Source organism: Podarcis raffonei, chromosome 3 (assembly GCF_027172205.1).
Source record: "Podarcis raffonei isolate rPodRaf1 chromosome 3, rPodRaf1.pri, whole genome shotgun sequence".
Classification (NCBI taxonomy): Eukaryota; Metazoa; Chordata; class Lepidosauria; order Squamata; family Lacertidae; genus Podarcis; species Podarcis raffonei.
The window spans coordinates 124,561,443-124,586,686 of NC_070604.1; the positions used below are offsets into that span (position 1 = coordinate 124,561,443).

General features: G+C 57.7%; 2 protein-coding genes and 1 pseudogene across 5 annotated transcripts; 2 read left to right on the forward strand and 1 right to left on the reverse strand.

Moving 5' to 3' along the window:
- Window positions 1-61: 61 nt before the first annotated feature.
- Window positions 62-4,355, forward strand: LOC128411553 (low density lipoprotein receptor adapter protein 1-like; annotated as a pseudogene).
- Window positions 4,356-5,228: 873 nt separating this feature from the next.
- Window positions 5,229-10,465, reverse strand: FNDC4 (fibronectin type III domain containing 4). The gene is made up of 6 exons (XM_053383979.1): window positions 10,022-10,465; window positions 7,680-7,795; window positions 7,325-7,529; window positions 6,920-7,009; window positions 6,242-6,375; window positions 5,229-5,715 (listed from the first exon to the last, which is right to left on the reverse strand). Exons 1-6 carry the CDS (start codon window positions 10,098-10,100, stop codon window positions 5,677-5,679), a joined length of 663 nt encoding a protein of 220 aa, XP_053239954.1. The 5' UTR covers window positions 10,101-10,465; the 3' UTR covers window positions 5,229-5,676.
- A 7,438-nt stretch (window positions 10,466-17,903) lies between these two features.
- LOC128411558 (uncharacterized) lies at window positions 17,904-24,904 on the forward strand. Of its 4 annotated transcripts, none has more exons than XM_053383990.1 (6): window positions 17,904-17,957; window positions 19,591-19,797; window positions 19,905-20,043; window positions 21,520-21,662; window positions 22,428-22,480; window positions 23,710-24,904. In XM_053383990.1, exons 2-6 carry the CDS (start codon window positions 19,595-19,597, stop codon window positions 24,492-24,494), a joined length of 1,323 nt encoding a protein of 440 aa, XP_053239965.1. In that variant the 5' UTR covers window positions 17,904-17,957; window positions 19,591-19,594; the 3' UTR covers window positions 24,495-24,904. The 4 variants fall into 4 exon arrangements, with proteins under 4 accessions (XP_053239965.1, XP_053239964.1, XP_053239967.1 ...); XM_053383989.1 differs by lacking the exon at window positions 17,904-17,957 and adding an exon at window positions 18,029-18,366; XM_053383991.1 differs by lacking the exon at window positions 17,904-17,957 and adding an exon at window positions 18,634-18,656.
- Window positions 24,905-25,244: the final 340 nt, after the last annotated feature.

A 25,244-nucleotide genomic window follows, 5' to 3' on the forward strand; every position in this document is an offset into this window, starting at 1 on the left:
GCATGCGCCCTGGCCCAGCCGAGGAGGAGGCAGGCGGCGGCGGCGTCGCGGAGCCCCTCCCTCTGTCCGTCCGCCCCGTCCGGTCCCTTCCCGATGGAGGCGCTGCGGGCGGCGGGCCGGGCCGTGCTGCGGAGCCCCAGCCTCGCCCGACACCGCCTGGGCGTCGCCCGCCTCCGCCGCCACCGTGAGTCCCTCCCCGCCGCGGAGCCCCACGTGGGACTCGGAGGGGGCGCGGGCCGGAGCAGCCCCGGAGGAGGCTCCCGGCCGGGCGCGGGGGGGTCTCTCGGGGCTGCCTCCTCCGCCCTGCTCCTCCCCGGTGGTCTGACGGGGCCCCGCGCCCCTTCCCTCCCTCCCTGCCTCCCTCCCCGCAGAGCTGCCGGAGTCGTGGTCCGACATGCGGGAGCCCCTGCTGGAGGGGATGGGCTTCGCCCTCAAGTACCTGGGCATGACGCTGGTGGAGAAGCCCAAGGGGGAGGACATGGCCAGCGCCGCCATCCACCGGATCCTCGCCACGGTAGGAGGCCAAAGGGAGACCCGAGGTGGCGGGAGGCGGGGTGGCCACCAGCCGGGCGGCTTTTGTACTACAGCTCCCACCATCCCAGACCACTGACCCTGCTAGCTAGGGAGGGTGGGAGTTGTAGTCTCAAGACAGCTGGAGACCATCGCTGTCAACGTTTCCCCTTTTTCAAGGGAAATTCCCTTAGTCCGAATAGGATTCCTCGCAAGAAAAGGGAAAAGTTGACAGCTATGCTGGAGAGCCAAGGTTGAGAGACCCTGGCTTAAGAGGGGGAGAGGGCTGGCCATGGCCACTGCTCTGCCTCCACAATCAAGGCGGCAGGATTCCAGATGCTGGAAATCCTGCTCTTGGGTTTCCCTTTGAGGCATCTGGTTTCTCCTGTTTTCTACTTTCAACTGAGCCTCAGCATGATCAAGAGCAACCAGGGAATCTGGGACAAGATTGGAGGAGTCACGTGCCTGGATCGTTTGGTGCCAGAGAAAACTGTCAACAGATCAAGCTCCTTTTAAGGGCAGACCTACATAAAGAACGTGGCAGCTAATAGGTTTGGAAGTAGCTCAGAAAAAGCTGTCTTCTTGAAGGAATGTTGCAGTTGAGGAATCTGTGAAAGTTGGCTGCTTGCTGAGGGTCTCGCTGAAGGTCTTGTTCCCCTCAGAGAGACTCACTGCTGATGCCACGGGGGCTGGTTTCAGGAGCCACTGGCTATGCATCTTGGTGAAGATCAGATCTGTTCTGGTTTCCCAACCTAAGAAAATAAGCTACTGTAGAGCCAGAATAAAGGGCAGCCCAAATGGTGCAGGGATTGGAAGAAACCTTACTGCATCTGGGGCTTCCTGATTTGGAGAAAAGGGTTTTGTCCTGACATGCTCTCTCCAGGTGTGATGATGAGCACCAGCCTAGATCTATCTTTGAAAGGGGATTGGACAAATCCACGGATAAGGAGATGGAGATGCCTCCCAGTGGGAATTCTCTGTCTGCAAAAAATAGAATGTTTCCTGAGTTCTTTCTGTGCTCCAGCCTGCCTCTTTCACAGAATGGGTGCAGGGGGGAGAGCTTCTTGGAAGTCTGCTAGGAGCTGAGGGCTGGGCTAGGGGGTCTCCTGTGATTATCCAGGAGACCTCCTTCCCCATCTCTACCTTCACTCCTCAGGCTCGGGTGGGGCCCAAGAAATTCCGGAAGGTGATCTTGACTGTCTCCCCACGAGGCCTCTCTCTGCAAGACGCGGAGACCAAGGAGACCATTGAGACCATCTCCATCTACAGGTGTGTGAGGATGCTCCTGCAAGGTAGGGCTGCTGGAGGCCAGGGAGCTGCCTGTCTGAGCCCCTCTCTGCACGGCTGCCTGGCTGAGGACTTGCCCGCTGGCTGGCTGGGCTGTGAGCAAGCATAAAAAGCAAGCAGACATGCACCCAGTTGGGCACTGGGGAAGCCAAGTGAGGGGCAGCCCGCAGGCGTCTCCTTTGGAACAAAGACCTGCTGTCCTGGAGGACGTGGTTTGCTGGGGAGCCCCATCATGGTCCCTCCCTGCTCCCTGGGGGGGCCCTGCTCCCCGGTTCCAGCTTCTGCTGCCTGCAGGACAGGAACATTTTCTGCTCTTCCGGTTTCCGTAATCCACTGCTGGGGCAAAATGCTCTCGTTGTGCTGCGTCTCTGCCTTAGTCCTGCATGCCCAGTAACGTGGCCATCTCCCACGCCCCCTGCCCCGTCCTGAGGCCTTCCTGCTCTTGCCCTGCCAGGGGTCTTGGTGTGGGGATGCCGAGCGCTGCCTCCTCTCCCGCCCTCTTTCAGGATCTCCTATTGCACCACAGACAAGCTGCAGAACAAAGTCTTTGCCTACGTGGCACAGAACCCCCAGAGCGGTGCCCTCGAGTGCCATGCCTTTCTGTCGCCCAAGAAAAAGATCGTAAGCGTTGCGTTCGCCCCCTGGGGAGGGCTGGGTCCTGCGCTTCTCTTTTGGGGTGGGGTTTGCTCGCTGGTTGGCCCCTCTGCCCCTGCATGCCCTCCCGGGGCCCTTTGCAGGGCGCTGCCTCGCCAGCTGCCCCAGTCGCCTTCTCTTGCCTCGTGTCGCCCATGCAGGCCCAGGCTGTGACTCTGACGGTGGCTCAGGCCTTCCAGGTGGCCCTGGATCTCTGGGAGGCTGCGCAGGCAGGTATGGATGGTGGTCGTGCCCCTTGCCATCGCTATGCCAAACCCGTGACCTGCTCCCGTCTGGCTTCCTTGGTGGCTCTCTTGCCACCCCCCCCCGGTGCACCCTTCTTTTCCAAGGTTGTGGGGTGGTGAGGATGGTGGGGGGCACAGGAGGGGGTCTTCGTGTCAAGGATGCAAAGTGCCAGCAACTGGGAAAGGGAGGGGGCGCTGTTGGGGGTTTCAGCCTCTGGGCATTTTTTCTCCACCAGGCTCCAGGGAAGGGGAGGGGGAGAAGAAGCCCTCCCTGAGTCCGCTGTGCCCCCCGGTGGAAAGCACCCGCCCGCCTGGCAGGTCACCCCTTGGCAGCCCCCCCTTCAAGACCAACTTTGAGGTACGGTATTGGGAGGGACCTGCTGCCCCACTGCCAGGCCCCCTTGGCGCTCAGGGCCAAGAGGCTCCCTCCCTCAACAGCCCCGCCCTTTGTGTGTCAGCGGGGGCTGCCTGCTCTCTCTCGAGGGGCCTGGCAGCCACCTGGCTTTCTCTGGCCCTAGGAGGAAGAAGAGGAGGACGAGGAGGAGGAGGAGGAGGAAGATCTCAACGAAGCCTTCTCTGGGTAGGGGCCTGGTGGCTGCGTCAAGGTCCCCTGTTGGTTGGGGGGCAAGGCAGTCAGAGGTGTGGGTTTTCTGTTTCTGGGGGGACACATTGAAGGGCTGCTGCAGGGCTTGTGGAGTAAGAAATGGTCTGGCTGGGGGGCTCTCCTTGCTGCTGCTGCTGCTGCTCTGATCTTTGTCTCTTCTCTGCCCCAAGCCGCGTAGAGGAGAGGGGCCGCCCCACCACAGGTAACCATTGACCCCCCCCCCAGCATGGCCCTGCCCTCAACCTTTGCTTGGGATGAAGGGGTGGGGGAATCCCTTTGGAGGCTTTTCATTTCCCCTCTTCCAGGGGAGCTGGGGGTTCCCCTGCATTTTCACATGGACTCTTCCATTTGTAGGTTTCTCTCTCTGTCTTTTTCCTTCCTCTTGAGTGGCTCCTTGTGTGTTTCAGGTGTGGGGGGGCTTGCGTTTGGGGGCTCCCCAGTTGCTCGCTTCCAGTCAGTGGCGGCCTGGGGCTGCAGCCCCCCCAGCAGCTGCCTGCCTCCGGGGACATTTTTCTGAGGCTGCTTCTCCTCACCTTTCTCCTGCCACTCACCGTGTCTTCGCTGCTCATCTCCAGCACAGCCTCTGCTGCCCCTTGTCTGTCACCCACAAGGACCAGCTGCCCCCACCCCTGGGAACCTGCTCTAGCCTGCCCTGGACCCTCAGCAGCCCCTCAGGCCAGCCCCTCACCCTGCTGGAACCCCAACAGCACCCTGCGGGGCATTCAGCAGGGATCCTCAGCCCCAGGACCTCTCCTGCGGGGGGGGGCAGCATGAGTCTTGGGGGTGGGTGCACCAGGCCTCCTCATGGTGCTCTTGAGGCCTGAACATTGGGGGGGGGGCAGCATTCAGATTCCCATCAGTCCTCACCCACCCCATATTGAGGAGGGCTGTGTTGAGTGTAGATAAATCCTTCCCTCTGCTGCCCCCCCCACCCTGCCGTCCAGCTCTGGTGGGAAGGCAGCCCCCTCCCCTCCCCACCAGCTGCTCATCACTGCCAAATCACAGCTTTGTAGCAAAAAGACTAGTTTTTAATGTCCTTTTCTAAAGGGAAATAAACCATTTCTACTGTTGTTGTACTTGGGTGTCTTTGCTTGCAGAGGCCTCAGCCCACGGGGGAAAGGGGGCAGCGAGTGGCACAGCCGGCCAGCTCTGGGGGAGCCCGACTGGCACACGGGGGGTGGGGGGCATAGCACCGTCCGTCTCCTTCCTGGGCCGGGATTCCTGGGGGCTCACCAGTCTGGCCCCACCTGGAAGCCACTTCCAGAGCTCTTGGGTGAGCTGTGCCAGGCAGGCCCTTCCCAAGGGGGAGAAGCAAGCCAAGTGGGCCTGGGGGCAGCCCTTCTGTGGGGCGGCAAGGTGGGCAAGCAGGGGATTCCACAGCTCCCACCACTGCTCTTTGCTGTGCAAGGGGAGGGAGCCTGTGAGGGTCTTCACTTGTTAAAGTAGGTTCTCTGGCTTGGGGGGGGGGCAACAGGGAGGTAGAAGAGGGTCTTTTGCTGCCCAGCTGGGGAGGCGGAGAGCTGCCTGTCCTGAGGGAAGGGTGGGATGGGGTGGCTTGACCTCCAGGCAAAGGGCCCTGAGCTGCTCTCAGCCCCACAGCTGGAGGGAAATAGGCAAATGGGGCTGCAAGCTCTTCTCTCTCTGCCAGGACCGAACTGCCACTCCCAACGCAGCGCTCTGAGCTGAGCCTTCAGGCCGGAAGCGCTGGATTCCTGGAAGGCGGTGCTGGGTGCTCATGTGTCACGGGGGGGGGGGGGGCTCCTCCTGGATGTGGCCAGGGGGAGGTGGTGGGTGGCGGTTCTCCAGCTGCCAGGAGGGAAAGGGACCCCTCCTGATCTTGCTGAGAAGGAAGAAGGTGGAGGTGGGCTGGGGGTGGCTTTGGCTGGAGGTGGAGGGCAAAGGCAGTTGGCACACAGCTGGTACCTCCCCAAGAGGAAGCCAAGGGAACCCTATAACTGAGGTGGGAGGGGGCAGGTGGGAAGGCGTGGGGGCTGAAGGCAACTCCATGGGGGCGACAAAGTCTGCCCAGCATGGTCTTCTGGGTGGTGGCCCCGCTCAGGGCCCAGTCCAGAGTTTCCATGGTGAAGCTGCAGGGGGGGCTGGGCGAGGCCGCGCCTTCAGCTCCCGCAACGAGGCTCTTCGGATGGTAGCGGTGGGTGGCGCTGGCCTGCCCGGTGGGTGGCGCTGCTGCTGCGCTCTCCCTTGGCGGTGGCCCCAGAGAGAAGGGTTGGGCGAGAGGGTGAGCCCGGCGTTCCGCATGCACTTTGGCCCCGGCGGGCTCCATGCAGGTCTGCTCCCCCTGGGGCGAGAAGAAGCAGGAACTCTTTGCATGCAGGGAAGCAGGAGGCTGCGACGGTGGTGGCAGGCGGAGGCCACTGAGGTCCCCGCGAGTTTCAGCTACACCTCGATGATGTTGACAGAGGGCGATTTCATCTTCTGAAAAAGGGAGAGAGAGGGTCGTGGGAGCGAGCAGGACCCCCAGACGCCTCCCGCTCCCTCTTGGCCAGGCTGTGCCCCTCAGCTGCGGCGCCCCCATTGCCCTGGAGAGCGCCCGGCACCTTCGCTCCTTCGAAAAATGCGTGCCCAAAGTCCCCACCCGTCATTTTCCCTTGCAAGGTGGCAACCCGCCCTGGGTGGGTTCGGTTCCGGCGCCCTTCAGGCCGGCTGCTGCCGACGAAGAGCGCTCCTAGTGACCCGACTCGGCCAAAGCCGGCTTCCCCGGAGCCCCGACGCCGCGCTTTTGCTCCAGCCGCAAAACCAGCATCCGGAGGAGAAGGAGACGGTGGCGGCACAGACCCGCTCCAGCCGCCGAGAGCCCCGAGGACGGGGCAGCAGCTCCGGCCCCGCTGTCTCGGGCGGGGCTGCCCGCCGCCGAGCTCCGCGCCCCGGCCCTCCTCCCCGGCGATGGTGGGCTGAGCCAAGCTCCCTCTTCCCCGCCCGCTCCCTTGCTGGACGCCCCCACCTTGCTGCGGAGGAGGCCCCCGGTGGGCCGCTCGGGCGTGCTGTGCTCCGAGGCCGGCTTGCTCTTCTCCTTGCTGTTGTTGGAGTCGTTGTCCTTGATGATGTCGTACTGCTTGCAGAAGAGGGCGATCACCGCTGCGGAAGCGAGGAGGAAGGAAGGTGACGAGGGGCCTCCGTCGCGCAAGGGTCTCTCCCCCCGCCCCGCCTTTTGACATGCTGGACTCTGTGGCTGGTTGCGTCCCAGATCTTGCTCGTCAAAACCCAAACCCAGATGCCAACTGCCCATCGGGAACTTGGGGTGCGCCCCCACCATAAGCATCCGACCGGGAATCACAAGCGGAGAGGAGGAAAGGGCTGCGCTTTGCTCAGGTCCTGTTTGCAAACTGGGTAGCCACTTTTTGAGGTGCCCCCGCTCGCTTGGGCCTGATCCTGCTGCTGCTGCTGGGCTCTTCTGACGGAGCCGCGTTCAACGGGATGCTTCATTTGGACGCGCAAGGCTGTCAGGCGTGGGCCCTCCGTGCAAACATCGGTAGCCAAAAGATGCAGCAAAGAAGAAGGAACTTTGACTGTGCACCCAGAAACAAACTCCGGGCCAGCGCTAGTGGGATACTCACACACCCGTAAGGAACATAAGCAGAGCGTGCTGGACCAGGCCCAAGGGAGCCTCCCACCGCCTCACCTGCCCACATGAACAGCACAGCCACGATGATGACGATCTCGCCCGTCTGCAGCTGCCGCTCCTTGTCCAGCCCCTCCATGGTGATGTCTCCTGCGGAGAGAGGGACGCCCCGTCGGGCGAGGCAAGGGGCTCTTTTCAGAGCCGGGGAAGAGCAAGGAGGGGAGAGCAGCTGCAGGCTGGGTAGGGTCTCGCCGGCCCCTCCGCCTGGGCTGCCCACAGGTCACTGAGGGGCCCCACCTGCCCAAGGACGGAGGCACCACGGAGCTTCCTGGTCCCCGGAGGAGGCCCGGGACTGACCGGGGGGAGACAGGCGGCGCTGGAGGGGGACAGGGGCGCCCAGCCGGTCAGCGAGGCTCCGGAGGGCGGGGGTGGGAGAGGGGAAGGTCCCCCGGGCGCCTCGCCTACCCTGGCTGGAGCTGTTGGACGGCAGGCGGTCACTCTGCTTGAGGGTGCGGAAGTGGACCCTCTTGCTGGCCTGGCTCTCGCCGTGCAGGCCGATGCTCTGCACCTGGATGACGTAGTCGGCATCCTCGGCCAGGTCCCAGAGCACGCACGCCCGCGTCGTCGTGTTCACCTCCCGGATGAAGCGCTGCATCTGCCCGTCCTGCCGCTGCCGGAAAGGAGCGGGGGGAGGCCGTCAGAGCGGGCGAGGGCAGAGAGAGGGAGGGAAGAGAACACAGCCCCCCTTGGCTGAAAAGTGAGAAGCAAGGGGGCGGAGGGGCTGCGGGACAGAGGAGCGGTGCGCCCTCGCCTGCCTCACCTGTTGCAAGATGGCGTAGCCGATGACGACGTCCCCTTCCGGGACATCCCAGGAGACCATCGCGGAGTTGGCCTTGAGCTGGGTGACGGTGACGTTGACGGGCGACGGGGGCCGATCTGTGAGGCAAGCAGGGATGGAAGGGTCACTGGTGGCTGGGCAGGACTGGACTGGATGACCCCAGGGGTCCCTTCCATCTCCGCCTCGGGTTTCTCCTCCCTCCTGAGGGCTGGCACAAGTTGGTGCTGCTGCGGGGAGGACTCTGTCTAGGGAGCAGCGGCCTTTCCAGGGGATTTAGCACCCCTAGAAACGGAGGGGAGCAGGGCCTGGAAGGCAGCGTCAGCGTCCTTGATGCTCTTATACTGAAGGTGTCATTGTAGGGCTAAGTTATCATCTTGCAATGCAGTGCTTTCGTGCAAGCTGCTTTGAGCTTTAGTTTTTAAAAAACCAAAAAACCAAATAGAACTTAATCTGAAAGCCATTTTCCCTCTAAAAGTGAACTCCGGTGGTGAGTACAGATAGAAACGAGACCCAGACAGAGCCGATTAAAGGTTATGAGCCCAGGACGCTTCATTTGTGTTGAAAAATGGACTGAACCCCATGATGGAAGGGGCTCCCTAGGCCCGAGATTCTGACTGTAAGCTGAAGAAGAAAAACTGGAAACTGGTGGTGGAACGACAGGAATATTCCTTTGAGGAGGATAATACTGGGTCAGTGAGTTCCAAAGATCAATTAAGAATTGTCTGAAAAATATTGTTTCAGCATATTTTCATTTCTTATTTTTTGCTCCATGTTCACTGTGCCCCCCTACTCATCTTTTACTCGGAAGGGCGAAAGGTTGTTGCCTCTCCAAGGGGAAACCGGGAGAGTGGCTCAGCGGAGGGGGAGAGCCTTTTAGGGAGCCTTGACACAAGGAAAGACCCTCCATCCCGCAGAAACACCTGCTCCTTCCAGGGCTTCTCCTCCTCCGAGAGTTTCCACATTTGGACTCCGCAGTTCGCCTTCTCTTCCAGCTGACCTCCCCGCCAGTGGCGCCTCCCGCCCGCTCAGCGGTCACAGCTGCGCTCTCCCGTTTCCTCGGAGTCCTGGCAAAACCGCGCGCCCTGGACTCCGCTTGGTCCCCTGGCTGTGCCCCCTCCAGCCACAGAGGCTTTGGGGGAAAGGGGCAGCAGGTTGCCTCCTGCCCTGGCTGGGCTGCCCTTTCCTGCCCTCGGCCACAGGGCCGCTCCGTATCTCCAGCTACCTCTCCAGAGGAGACCCGGGGTGGAGAGTGGGGGGAGGCAATGAACCCTCCAAGGATCCCCTTCTGCTCCTGCGCCATTTCTGCAGTTGTATTTTAAGCCATTCATCTGAGAAACTTCTGTTTTGAGGGCACCAGGCAAGAAGCAGGGTGGCCATCTATTTGACCAGTAAAGGAATAAATGTATTTCTTGGAACTCGGCGGGCTTGACTGGCAATAGGACCCCTCGCCATACCTGCCTGGTTTCAGACTCCCCGGGAATGGCAGCGCCTGACAACCACCTACTTTCCTTGCAAGCTGCACTTAGGACTCCTAGGGGCCTCGGCTCAAAGTCAGCTATTATACAGTATAAAGACGGGCCCCGCCAAGCAGGGGAGTCTGGGGGTCGGAAGCCGGCGTGTAAGGCCGTGTGGGTGGAGAGAGGTCAAAAGGTGTCGGGCCCCTCGTCTTGGGCAGCTGGAAGTAAAGCAACAGCAAAGCAGGCCAGACTGAGGGGATCGTGACCGTGCCTGGGGTGTCTCATGGGTCAAGTGCGGTTTGGGGGCGTCGGGCGTCAGAATGGGCCAGAGTCCCCTTCTCCTCGTGGGTCAAGGGCAGCGGAGTGGCCGCAGGGTGCCAGGAGGTGCCCCCTGCCAAGAGACCTCTGCCACTTCTCGAGAGGAGGCGGAGGCTCCTTCTCACCCAAGCGAGGCCAGCTGGCAGCCGCGGCCTTCCCTGGAGCCAGGCTTTTACTCTAATGAAATTGGCCGGGCTTCCGCTCACGGCTCCCGGGAACCAGGCGCTTCGAGAGGGGCCCGAGCCTGCCTTGGCCGCGGCGCTGCTGCCCCGATCCGGCTGCTCCCGCGGGTAATGGGCGGCCAGTGACGCAGCCGAGCAGGGCAGAGCTGGGGCCAAAGAGACCCCCGCCTTGCCCACCCCCCTCGCCCTCCGACGGCCCTCGTCGGGGTGCGGAGCGGCCCGGGTTCAGCACCAAGGCCAGCGGCCCGAGAGCCGGCCAGCCGGGCCTGCGCTTGTGCGGAGAGCGCGCTGGTCTCGGGCGCCGATCCTGACCCCCGGGGGCCTTTTCTCTCCCGCCTCCCGCCCCGCCCGGAGGCCCGGCACTTACTTGCGCGCACGAGGCACAGGTCGCAGCTGACCAGCACCAGCACGGCCGCCGGGCTGAGGTACGCGGGGAGGGAAGCCATGGCCGCGGACGGGCGCAGCACTTGCTCATGGAGCCCGGCGAGGCTCCGGGCGCTCAGGGGGCGGCCAGCGCGGGGCCCCCCGCAGTCTCCGCCGCAGCGGCTCCCGCCGGACGGGTCAGTGCCAGCGCCGCGCTCCCGGCTGCGGAGCCTCCTGCTCTTCCGCCGCCTCGCGGCTCCATCCAGGCGGGCCGAGGCGTCCGCAGAGCCCAGCGGAGGAGCCCTGCCCAGCGGCCGAGGCCCGGTTCCGCTGCGGAGACTGCTCGGGCGGCGGCGGCAGCAGCAGCAGCAGGAGAGGCAACGCGGTCCCTGCAGCAGCACCAGCCGCGCTCCGTCGTGGAGACAGTCTGCCCGCCCAGCGCCGCCCAGTTGGCGCCGCCTCCGCCTCGCCTCCCCGCGAGGGCAGCAGCTGCCCCGGCCGGACCTGAGTGGCCACTGGCCGGAGCCCGGGAATTCGGGCAACAAGGAGACCCGCCGACGTCACGCCCCGGCCAGGGTCGAGGGGGCGCTCTTTGGCCGGGTTCCGACCTGGCGCCCTATGGGTTTATTTTGGGGGAGAGGCGCAGAGTAAGGAAGAGCCGCGCAAAGCGGAACCGAAGTTGCACGTGGGGAAAGCCCTCCGGGATTATGGGTGGGGCAGGGAGGTTTGCAGGGGGTTGGACTCGATGACCCTTGGAGCCCCTTCCCGCTCTGCCCTTTTGTGATTCTATGATGTCATTCAGCCCCAAGAAGAGCGGGATCAGACCCTCCCCCTTGTGATCTGCATACGAGAAACGTCGCTGCCGCGAGGCGAGGCGTGTGCTGGGAGGGGGGTACATTTGCCAGGCCCTTCCGCCCCCGTCCAGGACCCTCCGGGCTGCCTCTCCTCACCGGCTCCCCTGAAATACTTTCTCGGTACTTGACGCGGCAGCTGTTCAAGCCGCGCTGCGGGCGCACCTGCCTTGGGGCCTTTCACAACCCAGTTGATCCTTGGCCGGCCATTAGGGCTAAGCAGCTGATCATTCCCCAGAGGAGCCGCAGCGAAGCATTGCCACCCCAAATATCTGTTTGGGGCGCTGGCCGCCTGGCTCCTCCTCATTGGAACTCTGCTGGACCAGGCCAAGGGGGCCCATAGATTCATCATCATCATCACCACCAATTAAATGTGAGCCATCAGGGCAGTTCACAGCATCCTTTTCCCACAGTGGCCCACACAGGAGCCAACTCCCAGGGGCTGTGGGGTTTTCGGCCCCAACAATAAAATATTTGAGGGGGCTGCTCCCTCAGCTGATGGGCATTGCCATTCAGATGTGGTGCCTGCAGCCTTCTTAAACAATCCAAATGTAAAATCAGTAGCCACTAGGCCCTTGACCATCTTCAAAAACCTCCTGAGAGCAGAGGGACACAGTAAAGGGATGGTATCCACAATATACAAAATATGGCTCCAAAATCCCACAAACCCCCTTGACACAATCAAAGAACAATGGGAAGATGACATAGGCAATGTACTAGAATGTGGCCTAAACCTCCTTTTAGGTCACTATCAGCCAAAAGAAGGGAACTCACTCTGAAACTCACCTGCAGGTGGTACTTAACACCCTGGAAACTGGCGCTGATATGCCCAGGATTTTAATGTTTGAAGTTTTATTCTGTTTTTAATGTTCTGTTGAAAGCCACCCAGAGTTGCTGGGGAAACCCAGCCCGATGGGTGGGGTAGAAATAATAAATTATTATTATTTATTATTATTGGAGAAGCTACTGCACCTCCACAGGCACATACCTCCACATGTGGTGGGAATAACCTAAAATCCAACCCTTCTGGATAGCAGTTCTACAAAAGATATGCAAAAAAACTAACAGGTATTAGAACTCACCCCAGAATTGGGCATACTGAACATTTTCCAAGATCAAAATGATCACTCACATTCTAGAGAGCTTATAACCTACCTACTCTCAACAGCCAGGAGCCTCCTAGCCAGACACTGGAGGGACCTGTCAGGAATAAACATGGACCAAAGGTATCAAATTGTATGGGAAATGGTCTTGCTAGAAAAGATAACCAATAAACTGAAACTGACCTGGGGACAAATAGAAGAGGACGCCTTCACCCCAGTATGGCTCATCTTTATCACATACACAGCCCAACAAGACAACAAGAAGAATCCACTGACAGCATAGGAATCAATCCGGCTTACCTGACCCAACAAGCCCCCCCCCAAACAAGCCCCACTGCAAACAACCACAGACAACCAACCCCACCCTGCCCCCCAACACCTCTCACTACCAAGGAAATGTAATAAACAAATGGAAAGAGAATCTACCCAGTTGACGCTGACACAAAGCCCCACACTTACACTATATAAATGAATGTACCATAAGCCTCCCCACCCCCACCCCCCGCCCTCTTCCTCCCCAACCTTGTTCTATATTCAACACTCATGTCTTTCCACAAATGTAACCGAAGAAAGACTGGACAACCTGAAAAAAAGAGACAAGGCATGTACTTTTGTAAACCAAGAACATCTTTAATCAAAAGAAAAATGTCGTGCCTGCACCGCATCATGTGCTCAGTTCTGCGGGACACGGCTTACCTGCCCCCCCCCCGCCAATATTTTATTCAAGGGCCCCAAAGGGAGCTCGGCCAGGAGGTCCGGAGCCCCGGAGCCTCGCGGCCTCGAACTGGGCACGCCAGTAGGGCTGGGGCGCCAGGAGCCAGGAGGGAGCGGGCGGGCTCCGAGGCGGCCCTGCTCTTGGACGAGGGCAGGTCCCCTCCCGGAACGGGCGCCATTTGGGGAGAGGCGCGGAGGCAGCGGACCTCTCTCGGCCCCCAGGCGCCATCTTAGCAGAGGCGCGGTGCGCGGGAAACGCGTCGAAGAGAGGGCGGGTAAGGCGCCGCCGCCATCTTGGGCGAGGGCACGGTGCCTGCCGGAATGAGCGCCATCTTAGGAGAGGCAGGGAGGGCGGGCGGTTGTCTCTCTCCTCCGCAAGTGCTGCCTCCCGGGCGCGGCTGAGCTGCCGCCTCACTCCGGTTCCGGGATGGGAGCCACCGTGGCGTAGATCTAGGCGGCTAAGTGGCCGTCTTGGGCCCCCTCAGTGGCCAGAGCAGCCCAGATAGACTGCCTCTGAACTCGGAGGCTCCACGGAAGCAGCGCCGCCTGCAGCTTCGCCCGCCTGTCGAGCTCGCAGAAAACTACAACTCCCGTAGCCTGGGCGTCCCCAAAGGATTCTGGGAGCTGTCATTTGAGAGAAGACCCTGATTCCCCTTGCAGATCCCTTAAGGCAACCTGGGAACTGTGGTTTCCTATGTGGGCAGAGAATATTCCCTGCAGCCTTTCCCAAGGGGACTCCAGGAGCTGTACTTCTGAGAGGGTCTCCTGGACACCCTGAGCAAACTACAGTTCCCAGCATGCTGGGGACTATTGCTTGCTCAGGGCATTGAGGGTTGGGATACCCTGCGCAGAACTACGGTTCCCAAAACAGGTCTAAAAGCCCATTCCTCTTCCTAGATAACTCTGGGAACTCGGTGGGGGAAACTGCCCTTGGTGTCCTAAATAAACTATAGTTCCCACGATTTCTGCCAAATGATCCTGGGAATTGTAGTTCAGGGAAGGGAACTGGCAGCCTCAAAACAACTGCTGGCGCCCTGAACAAACTACAGTTGCCAGGACTTTCCCAAAGCATCCTGGCAGCCCACTCTGGTAAGTGCAGTTCCTTTGGGGGTAAATCACAAACTCCCAGCACCCTGAATATGCACCATTCTGCATTTCCCTTTGGACTTGTCACTAGATGGAGCCAGAGGAGGGACAGAGGACTGGCCCCTGTTCTACAGTTTTGTTTTCTTTCCCTGCAGGCCTCCCAGCTGTCTGGATTTCTTCCGCCACCACCCTCAAAAAAAACATGGATTTTTAAAAGATGCATGAAATAAAGAGTAATATATTTACGTGGTCCATGAAATCAATTTGGAACTTCAGACTTTGTGTGGGCACAAACAAGATCTCCATCTCATCCATTCAGACATGACGTTTCCCCCTCCCTGTGTGTGCAGGCAGATGTGAAATGACTCCCAGCTCAGTTCTTTAAAAAATGTGTCATAAATTCAGCCCCAAGAGAGGCATTCAATCAAATCTCTATACTTTTAAAAGAAGTGGAAAACAATAATTTTGTGGCTAAGAAAAATGATCTGTTTCCTTTTTGTCCTTCTGGAACAACTCAGCCAAGCCACTTCTCAGAGGGACTCATTACCATCTCTCACCTGTGTCAGGAAGGAGGTGGAGACAATAAATAAGCTCTTGGGGATCCATTAAATTAAATCCACCAAATGCAGAAGTTACCACAAAGAAATACACAAGCATGATTTCTTTGAATGCAGCATAGAAGGAAACAGAATCTGGTTACATGTCAAATCAGAATTTAATGTGAAAAAAATTCTCTTTATTTAATAAATTGTCCTAGCTAAAGAGCAGCTACTAATATTACAGTTGACATAGTTCTAGAATCAAAACATCCAGCCTTCTGTACTGCTCTGCAAAAACACCTTATAAACATATTTTGCCAGGGAGGTGAACAGATGGGGGGGCGGCGGGAATGACCACAGCATGCAGAGCAGGCTTAGAAATTGCACTACATTTAACTGTAATTACAAAGTCAAATTTGCAATCTTTCTTATTCCGAAACACTCAGGATCTCATACAACATGATATTAATAACAAAATTATACATACACATATACATTTTTTTTAAATCAACATTTTGAGCACAGCAATTTAAGTTTGCTTTCCTTTTGTTACCAGAAAGGCCAAAGCAGCACAACCTGCCTTCTTATAAGGCTGTTCTCAAGGACTTAGCATCTGCTGGTTGCAGTACATGGTGAATCGAAACCACAAAGAGGCACAGCAGGACAAAGGGGCCGGCAGATCAAAAAGATGTTGACAATCTAGGAAGACAAAGTGCCCAAGTGACAGCTGAGCAGATCACCAGAGGCAGACTTACTTTCTATCCTTCTCCTTTGACCAAAAAATAAATACAATGGGGGGGGGGGAAGGCTTGTAGCGTAGCTCACAAAACAAAAGCAAGACAGTCTCTTGCACTCAGGCTTACCATCTAAAAATACATGACACAAAATGAAAATGTATTTGTGGGGTGGGGAAGCAAACTGATAAATTTTTTTGTTGTTACAAAGTTCCTACAATGACCAGCTGGAAAGGAAACACCACAGAAAGACCTGAATACATCCACCTGCTTCTGTGCCAAACTCACTGGCAGAGGCTCCCCACTAGGGTGGCATACGGTGTGAGGCGAGGCAGGTATAATAATAATAATAATAATAATAATAATAATAATAATAATAATAATAATAATAGAAATTCATTTATACCCCACCCATCTGGCTGGGTTTCCCCAGCCACTCTGGACGGCTTCCAACAAAATATTAAAAATACAATAACACACCAGACATTAAAAACTTCCCTAAACAGGACTGCCTTCAGATGTCTTCTAAAAGTCAGATAGTTGTTTATTTCCTAACTGAGGAAAGGGCCTCTTCGCTGGTGTGGAGTGTTTCTGCTCATGGAGCTCTCTCCCTAGGAAGGCTTGCTTGACTCCTAATCTGGAATCTCTTCAGTGCCAGGAAAAGACTCATCTTTTAAAGTCCTAAGTATATTTTAACTACATCTTTCTTGATGGCTGTTTTACAGTCAATTTGCGTTTCCTTGTCTTGCATTGATTTTATTGTTGATTGTATTTCATTATGAGCTATCCCGAGTGTCATTAAGAATGGCATACTAAAATACAACAACCAAAAGCCAAATATTGCAATGTCTCTCCAACTTCAAAAAGGAGACTATAGGCGAAATCCAACATCTCAGGATAAAAATCAATAGAGAGTTGAAAAGGGAAAGAGAGACCACAGCAAAGGGAATGCCAAAAATAATCAACTGGTGGGACTTATCCCTCCAAATGAAAAAAATTGTAACTTGTATTGAATATACAGTGGTACCTCGGGTTAAGTACTTAATTCGTTCCGGAGGTCCGTTCTTAACCTGAAACTGTTCTTAACCTGAAGCACCACTTTAACTAATGTGGCCTCCCACTGCTGCCGCGCCGCCAAAGCACGATTTCTGTTCTCATCCTGAAGCAAAGTTCTTAACCTGAAGCACTATTTCTGGGTTAGCGGAGTCTGTAACCTGAAGCATATGTAACCTGAAGCGTATGTAACCCGAGGTAACACTGTATTCTCATACAAGAGTGACTTACAGTGTAGCTAAGCTATATAAAGGAGATGGGGAAAGTTGCTTTTGTCCTTGTTACCTAGAAGCACAGGCACTCCTTAGCAGGGGGCCATGACCCTCTTGCGGTGGCAGAGTGGCACCTGACATGTTCCCAATTCCATCTCTGGCCTCTCCAGGAAGAACTGTCTGCCAGTCAGTGTTGCTAGTGACTAGCTTGAAGGAGCAGTGCTTGGACTCAGCACAGGGCAAATTCCTGTTTTTCTGTGTAATCACATTCTGGGCAGAACTCCAAATTGCAGTGACCCTTGTTGGCTAGGAAAAATGCAATTCCACCCCCAACAGGTGCTTTGGGGGGGGGGTCTGAGAAATGATGCCTTAATCCCTTGCAACAAGGGTGCATGCACTATAAGCTAAAGTGGCAGAGAAGAAAGTTCTTCAGAACAACAACAAAAGAGATACAGCTGTCCTGAGTAAGTCCCTGCAGTTGGAGAGTGGGGCAGCCAGGCCTTGAATGCAGTCAGGAAGGAGCCCTGTGCCAGAGAGCTCAAAACATTCCCCGTGTCTCTAGGAGATGAAGACAGGAGAAGGAGTGGGTAATGAATGTGGAGTTTAAATAATTAGGACAAGGAAACCTTTGGCAAGCTCGCTTAGCGAAAAGCACTCCGTATTAGGCACAAGGAAGGAAGGATGCGGAAACAGTGCTCTGCCAGGCTGCTCAGAACCAGGTTTGAAGGCCAGCTCAGTGCAATGCAGGCCAAAGAGGTGGGAGGGGGCACCGTGGGAAAGGAGCGACATGGAGCAAAAGAGAATAAAAGCAGCCGAATTTCTATTGTTTGGGGCGGCCTCTTTGGAGCCTGAGCCCAGAGGAGACGCCCCTCAATGCACCGTTGACTCCGCTCTAATAAAACAAAGTCGCACCCTCGTGCCTGTTGTCCAGCCTCTCTCTCTTGGGGATAAAGGCTCCCTCCAAAGAAGAATCGGGGAGTTCCCCCCTCATTTGTCTGACAATTCCCGTGCAAGGCTTCACTACCAACTCCTACAACTTGCTGCCCGTGCCGCGTGCCCTTTTATTTTCTTTTAAACAACATAATTCTCCTATTTTATATCAGCCAGTTTCTTTCAAGCAGCTGAATTTGCTAATGTCTGTGGATAAATCTCCCCAGACAACCAGGGCCTTTGGATGAGGGCATGGGAGATTCTCTCCCCCCTTCAAATTCAGAACAGTTTCCAAGCGACTTAGAGAAGAGAGAGGAACCTGCTCCCTCGTTGCTCTCACCTAAAAACAATGTAACAATTACCGGTAATTTTAAAAAGCTCGGACAGCGTTACAGCTCATTTACCAAAATGCAAGCGGCTCCCAACCAGGAGCCCGGCGGCGCGCGCTCCACCCGGGAGTCAAAGGGCGCCTCGCCCTCCCCTTTATAGCCCTGTCCCCGTGGGCGCGGCCTGTGGGGAGGGAGGCGTCCAAGGGGCGGGGACAAGAGGCCTCCGCCTCCTCCCCCCCCCCAGGAGCCCCGGGAGAGCGGGAGACCCCCCGCCGCCTGCCCAGCCCGACCTGCCGCCGTCGCGAGGCTCTCCAGAGACTCTAATTTGCAACGTCGAGGATAATTAGAAATACAAAGCCGCGGGTTGTGAAGGCGCTTCCTCGGCCCAAGTGAGCAGGGCGCCGCCGGGTGCTGCCTGGCTCTGGCGGAGCTCCGCAGGGTCCGAGGGGGCGGAGGGGCGAAGGGAAAGGAAGCCGGGGACGGGGCGGGCTCCCGGGATGCCCCTTTGGACACACTCAAGGAAATCTGTCCTTTAGAGGCAAGACTAGGGGGGAACACGAAAGAGGGGCCTGGAGGGAGAATTCGGCTGGTCGAGGGCGGGGCCGCCGCTGCTCGGCCTGCCCCCCGCCCCGTCCCTCCCTGGGCTTGACCAAAGGTGCCTCCGCGCCGCCTTCGCCCACTTCCGACGGCAGAGCAGCCCCCGCGGCGGAGAGCGAGCGAGCGACCCCGCCAGCAGCGCCCCCCGCCCGCCCGCCCGCCCTCCGAGGGGCTTCGGCCACCCTCCGCCCCGCCGAGAAGGTAGGGGATCGAGCCAGACCCGCTCCGGGGGCAGAGGCTGGCGGCCGGGCGAGAGGGGCGCCGGCGTCGGGCGCGGGCTTGGCGCGGTATCCTGAGCAGGGCAGCCCCGAGCAGCGGCGGAGAGAAGCGGCCTGGGCTCGGGGCTCGGGAAGCGCGGACTAGGGGGGGCGCCGACGAGGCGGGGAGACTCGAGCGCCGCCGAGAGCGGCTGACTGGGGGTGAGCGGGGCGCCTTCAACTGCTTACGTTTTTTATTAAATGTCGACGGCGCCCTTCGTCGGAAGATCACAGGTCAGTTTGCAGGGGGGTGGCCTAGATGACCCTGGGGGGTCCCGTCCAACTCTCCCATTCCATGAGTCTGGCGTTTCCACCAGGTGCCTAATGGTGTTTCTCTGGCTTCAGGTTTCACAGCGCAGCTCAGACAGTGTCAGGAAGGGGGGGGGGCAGACACAGCCCACTTGTTTACCCTTTGGTCACCCCCATGCAAGGGGGCACAGTGAGGGGGGGAGCTCCAGCACAGGCCCCTCTTGCCCTGGCAGGCCCAGCCTGGCACCCTCCTCCCTGTCTGCTCTTTGGCACCCTGCAGCCCTCTTGGCCAGGCCACAGCCATCCAGATCCGGCTTCTGGGGACTTTTGCCCCTTGGGCTTTTCAAGCGGATCTCTGCCCGGTCCCTGGAATCGGCTCCATTCCATTGCTCCTTCCCAAGCAGCTTGGACAGCACCCAGTCCAGGCAGTTGCAGCGTTTCCTTGGCAGAGGTCATTGCATTCCCCTTGCTTTTTCTCAGTTTGGCTTTGACCACTTACTCCTGACGAAGTCTTCTGTGCCAGGGGAGACAAACGAGGCACTGACCCGCTTGCTTGGCTGTCCCCTCACGCTTCCCCAGCTGCCTGCCAACTCCACACAGAGTTGAGTTGGAAGGGATCTACTACAAGTGTAGTCAAATGCAGGCAAGCTTCTAGTCCTCATAGAAGTTGACCTGCATTGGACATGGCAGTGTGCAGGACGCAAAGCACTGGCCTTTTTCTCGTGGCACTTTGTCTCTACAAAATACTCCACCAAACCTCAGACGCTACAGTTGATGGCTTGAGGGGGCACCCGGCCTTCTCTTGGGGGTCTGTCCCTGGGAAAACTCTTGTGAATGGAGAGGAGGCGCCCTCCCCTTCTTGCTGTGGGGCCAACCAAGTGCAGGTTTCATCTCCCCTTCTCTCTCTCTCCTCCTCCAGCAAGATGGCGTCACAGAAGCTGCAGGTGGCCGTGGTTGGGGCAGGGGCTGCTGGTCTGTGCGTCGCCCGCCACATCCTTGCCTCGCCTGAGACGTTTGCTCCTCCCATGGTGTTCGAAGCCTCTGGCTGCCTGGGAGGCACCTGGGTTTACTTGGAGGAAGAGGCTGAGGGGCGGCCCACTCACTCCAGCATGTACCGGGACCTCAGGTAGCCACCCGGGGACGTGGCCCCCTCTTTCACCCCCATGTGTGTGTCTTGGGTCCCTGGGAGGCAAGGGAGCTCATCCTGCGGCTGCGCCCTGTTCCCCCTCCCAGGACCAACCTGCCCAAGGAGGTGATGGCCTTTCCTGACTTCCCCTTTGACCCGGCGCTGCCTTCCTTCCTCCACCACTCGGATGTGCTGGCCTACCTGGAAAGCTACGCGGAGCATTTTGGGGTCTACGACCACATCCAGGTGAGACTCAGGTGGGGTGGCGGCGCTTGAGTCTGTTACTGGGAAATTGGGGGGGGGTGAGAGGCCTCCCCACCATGAGCCTTGCCTCACCACAAGACAAGGACAGGGGTCTTCGCTGCACATTACCCAAACCTCATTCATTTAGGTTCAGAACTCCATTCACAAAGTGCCTGTCTAATCATAAACTCCAGATCCCTGATAGCACCCCCTAATGCTTAGAAAATTAAGAGCAACAAACAGTGGTACCTCGGTTTTCAAACGTCTCCATTGACAAATATTTTGGTTTTCGAATGCTGTAAACCTGGAAGTAGATGCTTCAGTTTTCGAACATGCCTTGGAAGTCAAATGTGCCACACGGCTTCCGTTTTGAGTTTTCTGTTTTGAGGATTCCGTTTTGAGTTTTCGGTTTTTGAATGTTTCAGAACTTGAATGGTCTTCTGGAATGGATTACGTTCGAAAACTGAGGTACCACTGCATCTGCAAAGGCATCTGCAAGGGAAGCTCGGCTCAATTTGCAGGAGGAGCCCATGACTCCGCTCTGAGCCCCAGGTCTCCAACAAAGGAAAACAGGGAAAGTGTCAGAACCAAATGTCGCAATTCACTGAAAAATCTATCTATGTACTGGCTTTCTGGGAAAACTTTAGAAATTCTTAAGAAATTACTTGTATCAATCTTCTCAGTTCCAGTGGCATGTAGGACCCAGGGAAGTGAGGTATAAGGGGAGGGGTGAGAGAGCCCACCATAATCCCTGGGATGGACAGTCACTCCGCAGGGCTTTCCCAAGGAGTCATGACCCCAAAGAGTGTCAGACTGAGTGTCTGACACAATCACAATGCCTATCTGCCCCATAATGGGATGAAGGGGTGTATTTGACTTGACTCAGGGGCCAGAGAACTGTCAATGCTTTCCTTTGTACTGTGATGGAGTAAGTGTGAAATACTATATTTGAGTGATGGGCAGGCCTGGATCTCAGGTTCTACCTGAGACGCCACCTTTTCTGTGACATATCTATGATGTCTGGATGATGTAGGTCAGAGGGAGGGGGAGGCCACAGCAGCAAGGACTCAGGATCTCTTTTTGGTCCAACATAAAGAGTACCCCTGAGCATGTGGCATTTCTCTGGCCACTAAGAACCTAAGAAGAGCCCGCAGGATCAGGCCAATGTCCCATCTCATCCCGCATCCTGTTCTCACAATGCCTGAACAGGATCCGCGCACAAGAGCTCGGAATAGGCAGTCCCCATACATCTGGGGCAGGGACTCTCAGGCGGGCCATGCCCCACCATCTTGTGTCAGAAAGGAAGGGCTGCCTGGCATCTCCAGGGGTTCAGCGGGAGCCTCTCCAAGCTTGTTCCAGAGCTGTGGCTTCTCTGGTCCCAGCAAGGAGTTCCTCTGCCCCCCAGAGGCCTTTCCCTGCCCACTGCTGGGTCTCCGCTGGCCCCCTCCCTGCCTGAGGGCCTTCTTCTCCCTCCTGCAGTTCCGGAGTGAGGTGAGCCACATCCGGCCTGTGTCCAGCAGCGAGGGCCAGCCAGGGGGCTGGGAGGTCACAGCCACACAGCAGCGGCCAGAGACAACCCAGAAAGTCACAAAGCACTTTGATGCCGTCATGGTCTGCACTGGGTGAGTTCAGCAATGAAAGTCAAAATCCCTTTGGCCCTGTGCCCGGGGAGGGGGAAGCGTGACTTGGCAGCAGGAGCCGCAGAAATCATTGCAAGGAGAGTGTGAGTTAGCTGCACCCTGAGGCTTCACGGAATGATCTTCACCCGTGTCCTGCATCAGTCAGGCCTCCTATGGTCCCTGTCCTTTATGAGTGTAGACAAGCAGGGATGGGGTCAGAAGGGACAAGAAAGAGGGTCCGAGGAGGGGAGGTGAAAGGGGTTGGGTGTGCTTTGCCTGGAAAGGAAAAGACCAAGCAGGGGACATGATCACACAAGAGGGCTAGAGGGTTGCTTTGGGGGGGGGCATGGCAAAACACCTTGATGGTAAGAGTCCTAGGACAACCAGATGGTAAGAGTCCTAGGACAACCACTGGAGGTCTTTCAAGCAGAGTCTTGGGATTCCTTTGCTCTGGATTCTCAACACTGAGCGTGGGGGGGGGGTGCAGTCATAGAATCACAGAATGGTAAAGTTGGAAGGGATCCCAAGGGTCATCTAGTCCAACCCCATGCAATGCAGGAATCTCATTGGCTGATGTCAAGTACCCAAGGTGGCTGGAACTGGCTGGGCTGTGGGGAGGGCCAGGGACCATTTTCAGGACCCCCGCTTCCCAATTTTATCAGGAAGCGGCAATCATGTTCTCTTAGTCTCTGGGAACCAATCAGGGCAGAGGTGGGGGCAGGGGCGGGACCTGGCTGGTCATGTGTCCTGACAATCCTGTTTTTGCAGCCATTATGCCAACCCATTCATCCCTCCCATTCCTGGCCTGGACAGCTTTCAAGGTAAGGACCAAGGAGGAGCCCTGAGGCAGCAGCCTGGCCAGGCTAAAGGGGGCTCTTCCGATGTAACCCCCCCATCCCGTTTCCCACAGTGGGCAGCCAGGGCCAAGCAGGGCCTGAAGGCCATCTCTCCCCCCTTTCTCCCCAGTACCTGACCTTCACAGGTAGACTGCTGTGGAAGCTGAAGGCTCTGTACAGCTGACACGACTAAGAGCCAGTGGTGGGCAGGTCCTCTTTAAAGCTGAGGGCAGGTCTTCTTGTTGCCAGTTCTGCAAATTTGCCTTGTGTGGATAAGCCGTTCCTTTTGTCTGTCCAGAGTCTCCTTCTGGTGGTCACATTTTAATATCATTATTATTATTAATTTATTATTTATACCCTGCCCATCTGGTTTCCCCAGCCACTCTGGGCAGCTTTCAACAAAACACTAAAATACAATAACCTATTAAACATTAAAAGATTCACTAAACAGGGCTGCCTTTAGATGTCTTCTAAAAGTTTGGTAGTTATGTTTCTCTTTGACATCTGGTGGGAGGGTGTTCCACAGGGCGGTGCCACCACCGAGAAGGCCCTCCTCTCCTCCCAGAGAGGTTCTGAGGGTGACAACAAGAGAAAGGGCCTTTTCTGTGGTGGCTCCCCGATTGTGGAGTGCCTCTCCCCAGGGAGGGTTGCCTGGCACCATCATTACATGCCTTAAGGCGCCAGGCAAAAACATTCCTCTTTGTCCCGATCTTTAGCCATTAAATAATCTAGGGCCTGTTGCTGTTATTCGAATTTGTATTCTTATTCATTAAATTTGTATACCCCCCTGTACTCCTCAGGGCGGTTACAACATAAAATCGCAATATGAAAACACAAAATCCACAATAAAAACAAAAGCCAAAGCAACCCTATAACCCCCTCCCCCTGTTAAAGGTGGGGGAACTCTTATTACGGTTATCTTTTGTTGTGCTGCCTGTTACTAGCCTTTCTGTTCTCTTCTTCTTATGATGCTTCCTAAAATCTGTTCTTAATGTTGCACTCCACCCTGGGATCTGTCCATAAACGGTGGACTATACTAATTTGGGGTTGCGGAGCAGGTGGGGAGACCCTGGCCAGGGGAGGGCGGGGGGCTGGAGCGCCCGAGGAGCTGTGGGCTGCCCTGCGGGCGAGAGAAGGCTGCTCGCGGGCAGGGGGAGCCATGCCCTTCCCGCAGCACCCACTCACCCCTGCCTGCCTTTTGCTCTCCTCTCCAGGCCGCCTCCTGCACAGCCACTCCTACCGGCGCCCGGAGCCCTTTGCCGGGCAGAGGGTGGTGCTGGTGGGCGCCGGCCCCTCCGGAGTCGACCTGGCGCTGCAGCTGGCCCCTCTGGCGGCGCGGGTGGTGCTGAGCCACCAGGGCCCCCCAGTCCGCGGGCTGCCCCGGGACGTGCTGCAGGTTCCCCCTCTGGCTCGGGTGTCGGCGGAGACAGTGGTGCCCGGGGACGGCTCTGCACTGCCGGCCGACGCCTTGATCCTCTGCACGGGCTACCAATACCGCTTCCCCTTCCTGGATCTGGCGCAGCTGGGCTTGCGGGAGACGGAGTATGGGCTGGGGCCCCTGTACCGGCACCTGCTGGCCCCCCGGCACCCGTCGCTGTTCCTGGTCGGCGTCTGCCAGCAGATCTGCCCCTTCCCGCATTTCCACTGCCAGGCGCTCTTCGCCCTGGCGGTGCTGAAGGGCGGCTGCCCGCTGCCCTCCGCCGCCGAGATGGAGGCCGATGCCCAAGCGCAGCTGGACCGGCACCTGCGCCAGGGGGGTCTGGCGCGGCACTTCCTTCGCCTCCGGGCCCAGCAGTGGAGCTACGCGGAGGAGCTGGCCCTCCTCGCAGGGTTCCCCCCGCTCCCGCCGGCGGTGCGAGAGATCTATGAAGCGACGCGCGCCAGCCGTGCCCAGGATGTGAGCACGTATCGCGGAAGGAACTACCGGCTGTTGGGCCCAGATGCCTGGGAAGTCGTGCAAGGAGAGGCCGGGGATGCAGAAGGAGGGCCTCTCCTTTGAAAGCCGACCAGCCAGGGGCCATCAGCGCCACCATCTTGTGGCAGGGAGTTCCACAGATTAGCCAGAGCATTAGGCGACTATGCTGCTGCCCAGTTCCGCCGGGAGACCCACCTCCAAATTAGAGTGTTTGGGGAAATGGAAGGAAATGTCGCTTGGCCAATGGGCGGGTGGGCAGCCTCTTTGGCGGGGGGAGGGCTTGCCAAGGAGGGTGGTGGCAGCCTTGCGAGGGAGGCGGGCCCAGAGCACAGGAGCCTTGCGCATCCTGGGAGGGGGTCGTGGCCGCCCACTTGCCTTCTCCTTTCTGAGGGGTGAATGGGGAGCCCTGCCTGCCAGTGCCTTAGGCAGACGAATCACAAGCTGTTTCCCATGTTACTTCCGAAGAAGCAGAAGAATAAAAGGACTGTCATGTGCTCTGTCTGCAGCTGAATTTATTTCTCTTTTAATCTCAAAGTGGTTTAGGGCAGAGATGGGCTGCTCTTTGGGCTGGGAAGGGACAAGCCATCTAGGATTTTCAGGGTGTGGGATCAAGACCGCCCTCACCCCCTGAAGGAGGCCAACCGGAGGTGGAGCTGGAGCCAATGGCAGGCAGAGCCAACCCCTCCCCCCCCAGCTGAGATCTACAGCCCAGACAGAGGAGGAGGAAGCTGAGAGGCAGCGCCACACTCTGGCCGGGTTGCTGGGAAGGCAGACAGAGGTTGGTGTGGGACAGGAGAGAACCAGCAGCAAATCACACGAAGCAAGTGGTGAACT

Coding starts and splice junctions, on each gene's coding strand:
- FNDC4 (XM_053383979.1), bottom strand. CDS start 10,100: ATGGCTTCCCTCCCCGCGTACCTCAGCCCGGCGGCCGTGCTGGTGCTG. Junction 7,530..7,679: donor GCTACGCCATCTTGCAACAG/GTGAGGCAGGCG, acceptor CCTTTCCGGCAG/CGGCAGGACGGGCAGATGCA. Junction 7,010..7,324: donor GTCCAACAGCTCCAGCCAGG/GTAGGCGAGGCG, acceptor CTCTCTCCGCAG/GAGACATCACCATGGAGGGG.
- LOC128411558 (XM_053383990.1), top strand. CDS start 19,595: ATGGCGTCACAGAAGCTGCAGGTGGCCGTGGTTGGGGCAGGGGCTGCT. Junction 19,798..19,904: donor AGCATGTACCGGGACCTCAG/GTAGCCACCCGG, acceptor TCCCCCTCCCAG/GACCAACCTGCCCAAGGAGG. Junction 20,044..21,519: donor GGGTCTACGACCACATCCAG/GTGAGACTCAGG, acceptor TCCCTCCTGCAG/TTCCGGAGTGAGGTGAGCCA.